Source organism: Blastomyces gilchristii (genome assembly GCF_000003855.2).
Source record: "Blastomyces gilchristii SLH14081 genomic scaffold supercont1.12, whole genome shotgun sequence".
NCBI lineage: Eukaryota > Fungi > Ascomycota > Eurotiomycetes > Onygenales > Ajellomycetaceae > Blastomyces > Blastomyces gilchristii.
This window is the reverse complement of record NW_003101671.1, coordinates 1402267-1419271: the sequence shown is the minus strand read 5'-3', so window position 1 is coordinate 1419271 and position 17005 is coordinate 1402267. Positions and strand designations below refer to the sequence as shown.

The window sequence follows — 17005 nt, the reverse complement described above, 5'->3', positions numbered from 1 at the left end:
CTATTTCTTATGCATTGTTATGTATTCAGATATCTCAGTGAGTAATCATTTCTAATGAGAAGATAATACATGAATAATCATTTCTAATAAGAAGATGATGAACATTTTTCTAGTATAAAAGGCCTACACTGAATAGATTGGTATAATATATAGATCTTATATAACAAAGAGAAAAATGTTAAAGAAGAAAAAGAAAGAGAAAGTATGAGAATCAGTGATTGAAGTGAATATTTATATGTGTTTGTAGTGACTGAGAATCAGTGATTGAGAATGACTGAGAATCAGAGTGTATGTATTTATACATGTTTGTAGTGGCTGAGGATCGGCGATTGAGAATGGGCGAGAATCAGAGCAGTAAAAATCTGTGAAGTGTAACGGGTGAAGTGTAACGGGTGAAGTGTAACGGGTGAAGTGTAACGGGTGAAGTGTAACGGAATAGTCTTATATAAATGATCGGGCGCAGCCTGCCACAATAATCTTGACTATAATCTTATACTAGAACTTATCTAACTATCTAAATAAGATATCTTATTGAAGACTTAAAACAGAAGCTTAATATTTTCTAACAATGATAGAATTCATGAAGATAATATTTATAAGACTATGAACCTTACACAGATCTCTGTCAATACTTATGAAATACTCTGAAAAAGAAGTCATCAATGAGATCACTGATAAAGTCACTGATAGCAGAATTATATATCACTCTATTTCATCAGTCTGATCAATATCAAGAAAGCTTTAAACAAGTTATCTTATACTATAATAACAGATTCTCATACAAAACTCTCTTAATAATATCATGAATATCTAGATATCTTCTGATAAGATAATATTATAAATATACTCTTTTTATAAAACTCAAAAGTGAATCACAGTATTAAGTTAGAAAAGAAGAATAATAAGAACTCTGAGTTATTATAAAGCTCTCTTTATAATATATCTTGAGATGAACTTCTTCTTCAGAAGACACTCAATGATCTGTTAAATAAGAATTTATATATATTAGTAACTCTTTCACTGCAGCTTCTATTCTCTTTACAAAGAAATCAGATAAAGAACTCTGATTCTATGTAAACTATCAAGATCTGAATAGATTGATAAAGAAAGATTATTATCTCTTATCTCTTATCAATAAAATCCTAGCATATATCAGATGAGTTTAATAATTTATAAAGCTAGATATTATCACTATATTTCATAAGATTTATATCACTGAAGAAGATGAATAACTTATAGTATTTTAAACATGTTATAATCTCTTTGAATGAGTAGTCACACTCTTTGAACTAGCTAATGCTCTCAGTATATTTCAGAAGTATATTAACTAAGCACTCTGAGATTTTCTTAATAAGTTTGTATCTGTATATCTAGACAATATTCTCATCTTCATTAATAGATTCAGAAAGAAATATCAAGAATATGTGTGAAGAGTATTATAATAATTATGATAGACAGAACTATCAATAGACATTAACAAGTTTGATTTTAAAGTCAAGAGTATAAAATATCTAGGTTTTATCATACAAGCTGATAAGAGAATTTGAATGAATTCTGAGAAGATCTCTGCTATTCTTAAATAAGAAGCTTTATATACTGTGAAAGATGTATAAAGCTTTATCAGATTTACTAACTTCTATCAGTGATTTATATAAAACTTCTCAGATATTATGAGATCACTTACAGAACTTATTAAGAAAAACTCAGTATTTCAGTAATTAGCAGATACTGAAGCTGCATTTATATAAATGAAGAAGATGTTCATTAATATCTCTCTACTGATAATATTTAATTCTGATTATAAGATAGTTATTGAAGCTGATTTCTCTGACTATATCATAGAAGAAGCTATATTATAATATAATAATAAAGATATCTTATAATTATACATCTTCATATCTAAGAAACTGAGTTTCTATTAAATGCAATTATAAGATCTATAATAAGAAACTTCTTATAATTATATACTGTCTAGAAGAATGAGACTCTGAACTCTGAAGTATCTTCAAATTTAAGATAATCACAGATTATAAGAATCTTAAGTATTTTATAATTACTTACAAGCTTACTGAACATCAGATATAATGATTCAAGTTATTAAGCTATTTCTATTTCACTATACACTATTATCTCAGCAGTCAGAACTTGATAACAGATGTTCTTTTATAATAAGAGTAAGATATACCTTCTGATATAACAGCTACTCATTGAATAAATCAAGAATATCAGCTCTTAGATCTGAATATATTAGTTGATTAAGATGAAATAACTTATAACACTATACATACTTCTCTGATTAGAATACTCTCTCTCTGAACTATCACTGACACTGACACTGATATCTTAACTTCTCTCACACTGAATAAACTGTGACATATAACAGTCTGAGCTGATAAACTTCTTCAGACTCTCACTGAAGTAGTATAATAAAAAGTGTCTTGATTCTTTTCAGAACTATGTATAAAGACTGATATCTCAGAATATTCAATTGATGATAATAATACTTCATAATTCTGTGAATAATATTGAGTCTCTTAGTCTGAATCTCTATACACTCGGATAATGTAAGAGATGTATGATTTATATATAATCAGTCATCTGAGTTATAAATAACTGTATTAAATAATCTCTTAAGAATTCTACTGATCTGAGATATTAAACAGTATCAGACACTTTATTCAAAACTGCAACTGTTATTTCTCTATCACTTTATAGAAGAATTGTAGAAAAGACCTGCTGAAATCACTTAATATCTCTTATAGAATCTGATAAGATATGATAATTAACTTCACTGTTAATCTCTCTAAGAGTAAGAATTATAGAAATATTCTGATCATTGTAAACTAATTGAGTAAAGATATAATATTAAAATCTTGTAATAAGATGAATACTGAATAAGTCACTGAAGTCTTTCTACAGAGCTCATTCTATTAAATATATAAATTACTGAGATCTATAGTATCAGATCAGAACTGTTAATTCATGAGTACTCTCTGAATAAGAATCTGTTAAATTTTCAAGATTATACACTATTTATCAACTGTCTATCACTCTGAGATCAATGATATATCAGAATAGATAATTCAGACTGTAAAGAACTATCTTTATAAGTTATATAATTATTTATAGAATGATTGATATAATCTTCTTCTATATACAGAGATTACTATTAATGACTAAGATACTGTCTTAATAGATATAAGCCTGTTCTTTCTTGTATATTATTATTACATAAAAGTGTTAAATCTTCTAGAGATTATACAGTTTATACTGAACTTCTGCAGTCTTATTCAGATCACTGATAATATAGTAATAAAGCTCTGAGATATCTATGACTGAGCAGAAGTCTTCATAACAAGCACTAAATAAGATTAAGAGAACTGAATTAATATTTACTGAGATCTCACTGAGTAATATAAGATAGAAGACCTGATATAATTGAATCTTAAAAATATACAGATTATACACTCATCTCATACACTGAATTATCATTATACTGAGTATAAAGTGATAGAAGTTCTAGACAGTTATAACTACTATCTTAACATATTATCAGAGATTTATAATATCTTTTATATAAGCTTACTTCACTATACTATCACTGATTCATTCTCTTCTTAACTGACTTTTGACTAACAGTCATCAGAGATTATAGAGAAAGATAATAAACTTAAATAAAAGATTGAAGATATTCTTAATAAGAGATTCTGCAACTGCAGCTAATAATATCTTATAAAATAAGTTAGTTATAATCATCTAATCTGAAAATGAGTGACATTTTCTGTAATAAAGAATATATTTTTAAAAAGAATATAAATTTACTAATCAGTGAATTCAGAGAAAATAAAATATTTTTAATAAAAGATAAGAGTCTTTCTGAAAAAGATAAACTACTCTGTTGATGCAACATTTTAAAAAGAAAAACATGTTATTTAGACTATAATCTGTAGAATAGTTGAAAGTAGTATTGATAGAGCTATCTACAAAGAGCTTAATATAGTGGTTGGTCACGTGATATAGGGAGATTGCCACAGGCAATAGCCGCAACGGCCGCATCACTGCAAACCTTTTCTGTTAACTAGCTCATTCTCGTTTAGTTATTTGACTGCTCTAGTTAACTATTCAAAACCTCTTCCCAATCCCTAGTCGTACCGATGTTGGTTTGTTTTTCATATTTCCTTATCTCATAGATCATAGATTGGGATTAGGCCTAGCCCTCAGTGCACCTAAAATATCATTTTCATGTTTCTCATCTCGTTTCTTCGTTTAACTTTTCGTATAGCCGCGCTGTCGGCTTCGCCTTGCCAGGCTGAGCGTTCAGAGTCCCCTAATCCCATATCCAATTATTATTCGGATCGCTCATTAAATTCCTCGATAGATGAACGAGCAAATTGATATACACTCTCCACGTGGTGAGAAATAGTATCATGCAAGTCTCCGCAGGTTGCAGTAATATCCACAAGCTGTGGTCAATTCCAGAATATGGATGTCAGGATTTCTCCACGGGCGCAAAGTAATTATGAACAGTCCATATCACTAATAACTATTCCGAGTTACTCAAAGCAAATGGCCAAGATACAGCCAAAGTGTGATGCCATATTCTCCATAACCCACCAGTACAGTACCCACCCCTCTGCATTTTCCAGGGACCGTCCCATTAAATCAGCAGGGCGCAACAATACCATACCTGAAACTCAAACCTCTTTCTTTCACAGAAGGCTCACCTGGATGTGGAACGATTCTAAAGAGATTTTTACTTATTTGACCAGAAAATAGGACCACCTACTCCGAACGTACGTTCCAAATCCAAAAGATCTCAAACGGTTATTTTTTTACCGAATCCATCGTGAAGTTGACCTCGGCCTAGTTTGTTATAACAAAGTGCATGATACATGAACTAATCAAAAAGCGCAGGAACCCCGCCTGGGGCATAATCGGGTCTGATTTAGTGTTGCGCGCTCTGGGAATGAACCTATATTTCAGCATACTGCACGTCTTTCAGTGACCTAGTTACTTCGCGATGTTTATGTTAAATTCTAACGAATACATCTTGAAAAGCTTTACATAGCATTTTCATCACCGATTGAAGCCTGGCTCGGGCAGTTCTCTCACTGGCTATCTTGTTGCGGGAAAACGACCCAGGAGGCGTTGATTAAGGGCAAGGCCGAGACGTTTTCCTACGAGAGATGCCGTGTAGCGATAACCATGGCGCAACATGGGCCAAGGTCTGGACGCCATTTTTAGACACACATTGATCCCTGATGGTGATGCAGATGCTCTTGCGGTTGAGCGGGTGTTGTCATGGTTTTGGCTCCGAAGCCTGGAAGAGGAACAGCAGACGCGTCTTCGGCTCTTGTGAAGTTTTGATTTTCCTGCCGTACCTCCCTCGAAGCCATCCATTCCTTTGTCACTGGAGCATGTCTAGCCAAGGTAACGCCTGTCAAGATCCGCCTGATTACACCCTATCTCTCTTCTCGTATTACGATATTGTTTCCTCTAGATCTTGCCGTTTGTTGTTGGAACTGCTCATTGCCAACTCCTACATGCCGTATTGAACCCTGACTTACGAAACAACTTCAGGGTACCAGCTGTCGATGCCGGAGCATTTCAGGATTGGCATGCTTTGGCAGTGGGAACCTTTATATTTCGGGTACTCTACCCGGAAGCGGATCGACTCGGTTTTTATTTCCCATGCGAGATTCATGGTTCTCATGACTATTGAATGGTTGCTTCACCACCGATACAGCATGTCTGACTCTGTTCTACCCATTACTTTATTCAGATCAGACGGACTGGACATTTTGGTGCGTATTCTGGTGACTGCTGATTACAATCAACAGCGTGATGTCTCGCTAAAACACTTATTACACCATTAACTTAAACCCAATATGATAGCGTTTTACTCAGAATTAATAGTCTTTGCGCATCATGTGCATGCATCCAACCTCGATCTTGCACCAAGTTTTATCGAGCGAGCGTTCCATCAACATCCGGAATTCACTCGCGAATCAAGCCCTATTCGCGATTGTATATTGACCAAATACATTATTAGGAGAGCGTGCCTGGAGCAACTATATCCCGCCGTCTTTAGCAATAATTTGATAGTACGTCTTGTTTGCCTTGTTCCGATGCTTCCTTATAAGGTTATACAGGTACTCCTCCGTCCAACCCAGCTGTCAACAGCGGCTGATCGCATGAGTAACATCGCTGTACTTCATGATACAGCTTATAAGTTGCTAAGAAGAACCAGTACTCTACAGCAGAAGCTTTCTGCTTGTGAAACGTCGTTTAAGTTCATGGGAATACTGCTTTGAAAGAGATGACCTGAGGGCCACCATACCTTTAAATGAAACTCTTCTCTCTTAACATTCTTGGGTGAGAGCGCGCAGAACTGATATACTTTGCTCAGGTGATGCCAATAAAACCCATTTAGTTCCCTGCCTTTCACTACTAGTGAGTTCACACTCTAAGGCTTTTTGCATACCAACGAACACTTTAATGATCGACGCATGACATCTGTGTGGTACGGGCAAACCCGCTCTCCCAAGTACTTCGAAACGGGGCCAATAATGACATTCTATCACCCAAGTCATCATATGCGCCCAGATATAGGATGGGATGGAAGAAATGGAGTTAAATGAGAAAAAGGAAAAAAAAAAAAAAGGGTGGCAGAACTTGACAGCCACCTAACATATGGTCAATGATACGACAACTACGAGATCTCTTTCTATTCGCCAACGTCTTTTTGGCATCCTTGATCAACACTTCTACAGCACTTGGATACATCATGGGATGATGGCGACGCCAAATGACTTCACTCAAGACATCCAACACCCGTCCTCCTCGTTCTACTTCTAATCCTGCTAACTCCGGAATTACCCATTGTACAGCCAGATTTATAGAGCAGTCTAGAAGGCCCGAAACTGTCTCGTCATTCCAATGATTATCATTTGCTGTGATTCACTGGTTTATAATAGGCCTTTCTAAGGTCTTTCTTCTACCCTGATGATTCTGAATAGTATCTTCCGCAACTCGGTACGGCGACACTTCACAGGCACAATCATCGCCAAATAGGTTTCCTGAACGGCCCAACCAAACTGACAATGCGGATCAGAACACATTCCAAGCTTATCAGGGATTCCCCTTGGTTCTCACATTGCTTGCCCCGTTCCTTTCGCTTAGTATCTTGGGAGTATACAACACGGTTGCTCACTTGCGTCCTTGCCATTACCCGCAAAATCCTTTCACGAACGTCTAAGAATCACGTCCTGCCTCTCTGGACGGCCAAAACTCGGAATCGCAGCCTTCCTCACCGTGGATTGTATGTACATGATGTACCCCTGCGTCAGTCCGTGTATTCTCAGTGGAGTGATCTCTGCTCCTGCACCAAGCCATTTCGCCAAAAGCCGCCCTGTGGACATAGAACAAAGCCGTCCTTATGCTACCACTCCCTTTTCAACGAGCAGTCATTAGGCTTTGACCAAGCGGGGTTATGGACATCCGGTGTGGCCGAAAATTTCTTGTCCTCTTATTACCTTGCGCCGCGATTCTCTCATACCAAACTGCCTTACAGTCTTGCTAACATCGAGGACGAGAATCAACATTTCTGTCTCGGAACTTGAGTGACCAGGTGTATTCATTAACGCCCCTATTTCACAACTGGTGGATGGCAGCATCCCTTGCCATCCCAATGCAAGATTTCGCTCTTCCGTATCCAATCCCCATAGCCTTTCCTCCATGCTTTTGCTGAAGATCAACGGACATGTCCATTTGATGTTAACCGCATTCACATTTCGAGCCCATGACCTAGGCTCGTATAAAATTGTAACCCCATCTACAGCTTTGTCTTCCTAACGACTCTAAGTTTCAAGATGCACCGCCCTCAATTCGGATATACCCCGTCGAATAGGCCATACTCCTAATAATCCAAGTTCAGGGCGCCGCACGTATAACGTATACTTTGCACCATGCCTAATCCCGCCAGTCGTCTCCCGCTTTATCTCCGTTGGCAGACTCAATGGAGTTCCCATGGTCAACCCCTCATCCAGCACATCTCACACGCTGAAGTTTACCACCTTCGCCCCCATAGATGATCTGGACTGTATATTTACTGTAACTCAGGATTGTACAATGGAACTACAACTATATATGTACCTACATCCGCTCTGGTTCAGCGGCCTGGGATATACTCATTCGCCTTCCCATTTATCTCGAGGTTTCCCATTTCTCTACTACCCCTTGGCTCCTCAGTCCAGTCCTCTAAGCTCCTGTATACCTTGCTCATTTTACTTCCTCTTTAATTGAAGAGCAGGCCATTCAATTCCTCCTGCATTTGCTTGGACGTAATTCCCATTAGCGGATCCCTTACGTTTGTTCTCATCGTCGTTCACAAACTTGCCACCATCCAAATTCAAAGACAATTGAAGGCCGGATATCATCGGCCACTTCTCAACATGTTGCCCGGTTGTGATCCCGAGGGACTGCTACCCCCGACATCGCTGAACGCGGACTTAGCTACGATGGCCACTAAGTTAATGGTGTGCCAGAACTTAACCGAAATACTTGAGTCATCCGCTCGTTACTGTAACGCACCTATAGAATTCCACCATGCAGATTTCACAATCCCATCCAAAGTTCTGACTACACGACAGCTCCGGTACCAAGCTCATGAAAATGCCCAACTCATTCGTGATGTCCACAATGTTACGGAGGATACCATAGTGTTGATCCATTTCGATAATCATGAGCAGAATATTATATGGCTCTGGTCTACTGTGATAGGCGGCTATCTGCCTGCAATGTCACCGGCATTTGTGAACGATCTTGCTCAGCGGCGAAAACATATTTTGCACCTCAATTCACTGTTCAAAGTGCCCCTTATTCTTACGTCGGATCGGTTAGTTCACGAGTTTCTGAATATCGACGGGCTTCACATTGTCACTGTCGAACGCCTCGTAAACAAGCTACGCAGTGGCGTCAGCCGTGTTCCCAGGACAAACTTCGGCCACCAAAAGGAACCAGAGGATGCGGCCATCCTCATGCTCACGTCGGGCAGCACTGGAAACGCAAAGGCAGCAGTTCTGAGGAACAATCAGATTAAAGCTGCTCTGGCGGGAAAGGTAGCTCATCATGGTACAGAAAAAGGTGATGTTTTCCTAGGCTGGGTCGCCCTAGACCACGTTGCATCACTTTGCCAAATTCATTTGCATGCCCTTGCTCTGGGTGCCAGGCAGATTTTCGTTGACAAAGCGGATGTTGCAAACGACCCCCTGCGTTTCTTGAACCTCATCCACAACCTTCGAGTCAGCGTGACTTTCGGTCCAAACTTCTTCTTGACAGCGTTGTCAAATCTACTCGACAAAATGCAGCCTTCTACGGCAATAACCAGAGGCTGGGATTTGTCATGCTTGAAGGTGATATTTTCAGGAGGCGAAGCGAATACCGTCCAGACTTGCATCAGTGCCATGGCACATTTGGAAACATTGGGTGCCAGGAAAAACGTTGTGAGCCCAGGATTTGGGATGACTGAAACCTGCGCAGGTTCAATGCATAACCTCTCCTGCCCAGATTATGATATCAAAATGGGTTTAGAATTTACCTCCGTGGGTCCATGTATTCCGGGCTTAGCTGCCAGGGTTGCTGGCGACAACGGTCTTGTCATCAAAAGTCCCAATGTTCCCGGTGCTCTGCAGATCAAGGGCGAATGTGTGCTTAAAGAATATTTTAACGACCCGTTTGCAACATCTATCAGCTTTACCAGAGACGGGTGGTTTATTACAGGAGATACGGCTCTCATCGATGATGCTGGCTATGTACGCCTCTGCGGTCGAACAAAGGATCTCATAATAGTAAACGGGGTTAATTACTATCCCCACGAGCTTGAACGTGCTATTGAAGAAGCTAAACTTCCTGGATTGACCCCTACGTATACAGTCGTGTTCTCTCATCGTCCCGACGGGGCTTCTACTGAAAGGGTCGTGGTAGTGTTCTCCCCGGCTCATGGTTATACGAATGCCGCAAGTCTCACAGTGTCATTCGATGCGATCTCAAAGATCACAGCCAGGCTATTCGGGGTAAGTCCGTACCAAATAGTACCGGTTGCCGCAACCTTAATCCCAAAGTCGACGCTTGGAAAGATCTCATCGCCGAAAATCGCGGCAGAATATCGCGCCGGGGGATACGATACTTATTATGCGGAGGCAGCAGAAGCCATTAAATTATATCGCCAAACCAATCTAAGGAGGCCTGAAAGTGAAACTCAGAAGTCAATCGCTGATTTATTCGCGGAGATGTTCCACACCCCATCTTCTGAAATTGGAATTGACACCAGCCTCCTAGATATGGGAGTTTCTTCCATTGAACTTTTCGCCTTTAAATCAAACGTACACAGGATTCTCTGTCTGGATCAGGAAATCCCATTGATATCTGTGTTAATGGACCCTACAATCCATGGCATTGCAACGGCGATACAAGAAATGCAGCAACCAAAACAGTATAATCCCGTTGTTAAGCTCCATGCATCTGGCGAAAAGCCGCCTCTTTGGCTTGTACATCCCGGTGTTGGCGAGGTCTTAGTTTTCTTGAACCTCGCCAAGTATATCAATGACCGCCCGCTATATGCACTTCGCGCTCGAGGATTTGAAGAAGGGGAGGAGTTTTTCAAAGACCTCCCTGAAATATTTACAACGTACTTTCAACACATCAAAACTACTCAGCCTCTTGGACCATATGCAATCGCGGGATATTCTTTTGGCGCCATGATTGCCTTCGAAGTCGCGAAACTCCTCGAAGCCGATGGCGATGAGGTCAGGTTCTTAGGCTCTTTCAATCTACCACCACATATCAAAGACCGCATGCGCCAGCTCGACTGGGTGGAAGCTGGCATCAACCTCTCGTACTTCTTAGATCTAATATCAGAGGAGTATGCCCACGAAATATCGCCTAAATTACATGAGCTCTCTAACGATGATGCCCTCGATCACCTTATGTCCCATGCTTCCCAGGGCCGCCTAGCGGAGCTCTCTCTAACTAAAAGTAAACTGAAAACTTGGATTACGCTTGCCCACAAGATGCAGGAAGCCGCATTAGAGTACGAACCTTCTGGGTCAGCGGCAAGCATTGACGTATTTCACGCGATACCCCTGAAGCAAGTCGCAGTGAACGGAACCGATTGGATCGAGAATAAATTGAGCAAATGGGCAGATTTCTCGCGGGAGCCGCCCCGAATGCATCATGTGGACGGTGCGCACTATACAATGATGTCGCCAGAGCATGTCTTTACGTTTCAAAAAACTCTTCAAAAGGCTCTGCGCGAACGTGGACTTTGAGATATGCTGCCGATGCATGAATGACAGGGGCCATTCCTACAGATGGTCACTGTTAATAAACACGAAGTCTGACAGCATTCTTCTGCCTATACTTTGGGACACACCGCCCCTGTCTATGTTTAGCTTTTCTTTCTTCTCGTGAATATATTTATGTTTTTATGTATCTTCAGTGGTTGATGATTAATCGACTAAATCTGATATTTGTTTCTGGCTTCAAGCATCTATTCATCCCCACCGCCCAGATTCCCCTATTCCTCACCAGCCAATCTTCTCATGTTCCTCTCCTTTTCCGTAATTTACTCTTCTAATGTTCAATGCATATGCCTTCTTATTGAACTTATTATTCACTGAGACATCAAATTGTTTACTGGGCAAGTGGAAGCATTGAAATGGCGGACAGGAGGGTCTCTCCTACATCCCTCGGAGGCCTCGCTTTTTAAATCTGTCATTTAATATAATTGGCTACTCTTTGATAATGTCGATCCTTCACAATCAGCCTAATTGACTCCCAGCTCTCCCTATTTCCTTTGTCCACGATCCTGAGGTCAGAATCTAATTTTTATTCACTTTCATTCATCTTTTACTCTAATGGGTAACTTAACATACTTGTTAACAAGCCAGATAGCTACTCAAATCACATTCACAACGACTATCAGCAAATAGCCAGAATGCATGAAGATATCATACCGAAGTAAGAATAAATTCTTAATTTAGCAAAGGGAATCTCGCGACATTCAACAGGAAAAGGAGATAATGGTCGCCAATGCCAAATAAGGTCCAGGAGAATATATTTCTTCCTTTAGTTAGAATGCTATATCACCAATGTCTCACAGTAACCAACACTTTTTCCTTCGAAGGAACATTCTCTCCGCTCTCAAGCTGCGGTGTGCTACGATCCAATCTATGGAGCAAGCGCCAAACAACCTTCTGATTCAAGCCCTCGCGCACTGGGATTTTCTCCAGTGCATCTGTACCGTTGAAGTATTTAGTGAAAAGCGGCCAATATTTCTGAAGCGAAGAATCGGCATCGATGCTCTCCTCTGGTGATGGAGCGTTGTAGCTATCCATGCTGGCAAGCTGGGAGGAGGGTTCTGGGAATCGCGAGAGAATTTCGTCCAGCCAATGAGACTCTAGGGATGATGCGCGGTGCGGTCGCAATATAAGAGAAGAACTATACAGCCGCCCTTTTTGTTTTTGAGTTTCAGTATATTTGTCGTAGTTGTATTGCTGGTTTGAAATCCTGTTTGGGACGGGGGTTGCTTCGCCGCTGTCTTCGCTCTCAAGAGATGACGAAGATGAAGATTCAGCATCGTCGTTGTCGTCATGGCCGTCATCATCGACGGGCTTACTATCAATTTTAGAATCTGCTTTGGTGGAAGATGCTGCACGCACTCTCTCTTCAAGTTCTTTCTCTTCTTTCTCCCTTTCTAGTGCCTCATCCACCGCTTGTTTGATCTCTGGGTCTACTCTGACCCATCCAAACGTTCGGAGTTGAGTAACCCAACCCCCTCTCAGTAGCCATGCCAGAATCGCGTAATATATCTCCTTATGGTCCTTGCTGGGTATTAATCTAGAATATGGTTTAGGGGTATCGCTCAAAGCGTGGAGCATCTTCGGAAGGCTGGGTAGTGTTGGGAATGCAGCTTCGTAAGCCTCAGCTGCCTGCGCAAGCTTGCTCATGTCGGCGTTGGGGGAAACGATATATGTATCCCGTTGGCTCAGTGGAGGCACGGCTCGGGCTCTCCGCCAGTAGACAAGGTGGCTGGCAAGCACTTGGATGTCACTCAAAGGAATTCCGGAGAGGGCAGATATTTGGGCAAATGATTTGGTTGGTTTAGAGACACGAATATAGTGTGCAAGTCGTGCGCCTAGAGGCCCAATTGACCCTTCAATGTCTTTTAGAATCGTTGCTTCGTCAGTTAGGAGAAGCAACGCAAAATGTTTTGCTAGAACCTGGTTGGGTTCGCTTGTTTCCATGCCTGTAGCTTCATCGGTAGCGGAGAGACTATCCGCAGTGGTAAGCCATAAACCGGGGTAGGCCTTTTCCGTGGCACTTGGAAGATAAGAAGTAGAAGTTAAGGGTGGAGCCTGAAGAGACATCGTTGCTTCAGGTGTGAGTGTAACCGATGCGATTCTAGAGTTAGAAATACTTGTATAGACTGTAGATATTGCTCGAGCAAGGGAAGATTTCGAGTGTAGTTCCGAATAAAGTCTGGACAGTGACATTTCTGTGTTTGAGTGTAAGCATAACAATCTCGAATCCATTTCAAGATGTAGCATGCGACATAAACGACATTTAATATCGGATACATACTGCTTTCTTTCGCTTTCTCCTTGATATTGACAATCGTCCGAGCCTCTTTCCAAACGTAGTCTACCCTTGCCTGTTCCGACTTTAATCCTTTGCCAAACTTCTTAATCACGTTCTCATACTTCTCCCGCACTCGTAAACCATATTCTAGCAGAGGTGGGTTCAATACAAAAACTACATTGAACATCGTCATCGAATCCTTATCAGTTTCTGGAGACCCAGGAGGTACGGGATCTTGAACGATGTTTTGGTCTTCCGCAACAGGGTCATTGTCGTCTTCTGTTTCCGACGGTTGTTTTGTATCGTTCTTCTGATCACCGTTCTCTTTATCGTCATCCCCTAGTTCCTGGCGCTCCCCGGACGGCCGTTGCTTTCTAACTTTCTTCTTCTTCTTCTTCTTCTTCTTCCGTTTCCTCCAGGTCCCATCTTCCCTCACAAACACAGGCCATCCCACAAATACAAGGTCGTTAAGACCCACTTCAAATCTCCGCTTATGCCATGATGGGGGTGGACTTAGCAATTTCTCCCACACATTGGTCGGCAGTCCCAGTAAAGATTCCCACGGTGGTTGGTAAAAGTGTCCTAGATCTTCCCCTCTTCCCGGATCCGGCTGGTTATCCTGCTTAGGGTCGGGCGTCACACTTCTTCGCTTGAACTGCACGGAAGAGGAGACACTATGCCCCCTAGCAGATGGTGCATGGGAATTTTTATCACCCAGTTTTTCACTCAGTCCACCCTTCCCGATGTGCTCGCTGACTCCTTGACTAAGGGAATTACCGCCAGCTGAGGAATGACCGCGTTCGTCCTCCTCGTCGTCAGAGCTTGACCAATCGTCATCGCTGGATGGGCTAGACTCAGAGCTTTTAGCGCCGCCTTTACGGCGCGAATTGCGGCGGGATTTGCTGCCTATGATAGTGGATGGGTTGGGAGGGTAGTGATAGACAAAGCGCGGACCAGCGCGAGATTGGATGATGAGGATTATGGCAACCAGACATGGATCTGGAGGTCGTACGATTGAAGACATTTGTGTCTACATTATACGGTTAGAAGAAGTCAAGGCTGGTTTGATGTGTCGGTTGCGGTTTATGGCTGGAAGGAAGCCAGTGTTGTTTTAAAGTGGCTCAATAAATTGGGGGTTGAATTGGATCGAAATCCCATGCCATCACATATGCAAATGAAATTGCTTCTCTTACCAAACTCAAACAAAATCCAGACAATTCTTGAGACAGAACCCACTCTATCCCCCCTCCTATGCTACGGGAGGACAGTATTATAGCGCGAATGACGTCTATTGAAGCTCCAAGCATGGATTACATAATCTACACTTTGACCTGCTACTGAAGTCACGTGTCACACATTCTGTATATAAGAGAACCTCTTACACGTCTCAAAACAGTGATTTTGACTACATGGAGGCACCTAGGAGTATTGACTAATTCGACATGGTTGTATTAATGAGACGCTGTGATAGATATATTCCCATATCTAACATATGATTTTGCTCAACACCACGTCTGTCGGACTGTACCTGGCTTGGTGATGATGGCCTCGAGGCTACGCTCAACGATGTTAGTAACCTAACGACGTCCCACCCGTACTCCGAGAAACTGTCAGGGACAATTAAGTTAGAGTAAAGGGCAGTTTAAGCACCTTAGACTTATGGCTGACTCTCGGCAAGCACTGTCTCTATCCCGGGGAATGAAGGCATGTGGCGTATAATGCGGCCACGAAGGCACATTCGGATGAGCGCAAATTGGCGTATTGCAGAAATATGATTTCGAATATGTCCAAAGCAATGAAAATGATATATCATACAAAAGCGAGAGTTTTCCATCTCGATCTAAATTTCTTTAGACGCAACAAGTCGTAAACTCCAAAAGAAAAAAGAAAAAAGAAAAAAAAAAAAAAAAAAAAAGAAAAAAGCAATGGCCAACAACGCCACTGATGTCTTATATACAAAATACAACGCGGAATGTAACCGCTTCCGTCTCTAATATATAGCATAGTATAAAACGATGTCACGATTTCTTACTCTCCGGAGTCCCGCTCTCAAGAGTCTTGCTGTCCGAAGATGCCGTGGAACTAGCGGCTTCCGTGCCATTTTTTTTCTGGCCTTCATCAAAGACAAGTCCCAAGTTCTCAAAATTGTCCGGCGCCATCAGATTGCTAAGGTCATGTGTCAGTCTTCCAGATGGTGAAATACATAAACACCCTGCGCACCAAAAGGGGGGTTGAAACGTGATAAACATACTTTTCCATCCGGCAGGTTAAGTAGGATTTGGCTAGCTTGCGACAGTGCTCATCATTGACACCCCCTTCTTTCCTCAGACACTTGAGATATGATGAGATTATGTATTTGCATTCTCCTATCAGTCAGATATGCATAGCGTCAGTAACAGGCATATCAGTAATTGTGCATGTGCGGATATATCGGGAATAATTTTTCCAAAAAATCCACAAGCGGGAACAAAAAACGTACCATCGTGATCGAGCGGAAAACTTCCTCGTTCAGGCCTAAATCAGCAGTAACAACACGAATTAGCAAGATTATCTCATCACACGCAGATATTAGAACTTAGAGCAAGCTTCATATATATATCCTTTTTCAGGCGCGGATATTGGCGCTGGGAATTGAAAGCCAGGGCGACATACGGTGTAGGTTTGATATTGGCGGCACGACCGCCGGGACCGCCAAAACTCATGTTCAAGAAAGATATATAGAACGGTATTTTTTATTTGCGCATATGATATATGCAGGTAATGGGAAATGCAAAAAATGGATAAAGAATAGAAAGATATAAAACTGATTGTTGTTGAACTACGGATTCATTGCAAGTAATCTTGCCGGGTATTGCTTGTGCAAACAGTGCAAACAGCGCAGCATGCGCGAGACGGAAGAAAGCCGTTCTCGTGGCCTCCTGACCAATGAAATTCCGCTGGTCGTCTAGTTGGTTTATGGCACTGGACTGTAATATCTTGTCTGCTATCCAGGTGTCGTCGGTTCGACTCCGACCCAGCGGAGTTAATTTTATCTTTTCTGTTTTTGAACTTTTTGGCTGTTTGTTTTCATTGTTTTTGTTTGCCTCAAGGGTTCTGTCAAATTTTTCCGAAGTTCCTACCCTACCTGCTATTCAGTAATATATAAATCCGGCGTAGTATGGTGTACAGAGTAACACCCCGATCAATACTATACAGAGTAGACCGTCGTCCACTAAAGAAAACTTGAGTGGAAACGCAGAAGAGAGCAACTGAGAGCATTGATGTAAAAGGGAAAGAAAAAAAGAAGGAAGAGATATTTAAATGCGAAACACGATGGAAAAAGAGGAAAGGGAAGTGAAAAGGAAAAAAAAAAAAAAAATGTAGGCAA

The 17005-nt window shown here is 41.2% G+C and overlaps 5 protein-coding genes and 1 non-coding gene across 6 annotated transcripts; 3 read left to right on the top strand and 3 right to left on the bottom strand.

Moving 5' to 3' along the window:
* Positions 1 to 5261: 5261 nt before the first annotated feature.
* BDBG_05921 (uncharacterized protein) lies at positions 5262 to 5913 on the top strand (the record flags this gene model as incomplete). The annotated part of the gene is made up of 3 exons (XM_031722363.1): positions 5262 to 5430; positions 5581 to 5804; positions 5896 to 5913. 3 exons carry the CDS (start codon positions 5262 to 5264, stop codon positions 5911 to 5913), a joined length of 411 nt encoding a protein of 136 aa, XP_031579235.1.
* A 722-nt stretch (positions 5914 to 6635) lies between these two features.
* Positions 6636 to 12273, top strand: BDBG_05919 (TdiA protein). The gene has a single exon (XM_002623699.2). It carries the CDS (start codon positions 8454 to 8456, stop codon positions 11325 to 11327), a length of 2874 nt encoding a protein of 957 aa, XP_002623745.1. The 5' UTR covers positions 6636 to 8453; the 3' UTR covers positions 11328 to 12273.
* Positions 7491 to 7739, bottom strand: BDBG_05920 (uncharacterized protein; the record flags this gene model as incomplete). The annotated part of the gene is made up of 1 exon (XM_031722362.1): positions 7491 to 7739. One exon carries the CDS (start codon positions 7737 to 7739, stop codon positions 7491 to 7493), a length of 249 nt encoding a protein of 82 aa, XP_031579234.1.
* Positions 11470 to 14969, bottom strand: BDBG_05918 (protein RMD11). Its single transcript, XM_031722361.1, has 2 exons — positions 13642 to 14969; positions 11470 to 13555 (listed from the first exon to the last, which is right to left on the bottom strand). The coding sequence occupies exons 1-2, from the start codon at positions 14660 to 14662 to the stop codon at positions 12144 to 12146; spliced, it is 2433 nt and encodes an 810-aa protein (XP_031579233.1). The 5' UTR covers positions 14663 to 14969; the 3' UTR covers positions 11470 to 12143.
* A 2-nt stretch (positions 14970 to 14971) lies between these two features.
* On the bottom strand, positions 14972 to 16929 carry BDBG_05917 (cytochrome c oxidase assembly protein COX19). Its single transcript, XM_031722360.1, has 4 exons — positions 16291 to 16929; positions 16118 to 16152; positions 15890 to 16004; positions 14972 to 15804 (listed from the first exon to the last, which is right to left on the bottom strand). The coding sequence occupies exons 1-4, from the start codon at positions 16338 to 16340 to the stop codon at positions 15657 to 15659; spliced, it is 348 nt and encodes a 115-aa protein (XP_031579232.1). The 5' UTR covers positions 16341 to 16929; the 3' UTR covers positions 14972 to 15656.
* BDBG_17334 lies at positions 16572 to 16659 on the top strand. Its single transcript has one exon. It is a non-coding gene; the product is annotated as a tRNA-Tyr (tRNA).
* Positions 16930 to 17005: the final 76 nt, after the last annotated feature.

What these genes read in the sequence shown, in the direction of transcription:
- BDBG_05919 (XM_002623699.2), top strand. Translation starts at nt 8,454, where the DNA reads ATGTTGCCCGGTTGTGATCCCGAGGGACTGCTACCCCCGACATCGCTG.
- BDBG_05918 (XM_031722361.1), bottom strand. Translation starts at nt 14,662, where the DNA reads ATGTCTTCAATCGTACGACCTCCAGATCCATGTCTGGTTGCCATAATC. An exon ending in GGAGAAAGCGAAAGAAAGCA is followed by an intron (nt 13,556 to 13,641) that starts GTATGTATCCGA and finishes ACTCAAACACAG; the next exon opens with AAATGTCACTGTCCAGACTT.
- BDBG_05917 (XM_031722360.1), bottom strand. Translation starts at nt 16,340, where the DNA reads ATGAGTTTTGGCGGTCCCGGCGGTCGTGCCGCCAATATCAAACCTACA. An exon ending in GCCAATATCAAACCTACACC is followed by an intron (nt 16,153 to 16,290) that starts GTATGTCGCCCT and finishes CTGCTGATTTAG; the next exon opens with GCCTGAACGAGGAAGTTTTC. An exon ending in TTTTCCGCTCGATCACGATG is followed by an intron (nt 16,005 to 16,117) that starts GTACGTTTTTTG and finishes TCTGACTGATAG; the next exon opens with GAGAATGCAAATACATAATC.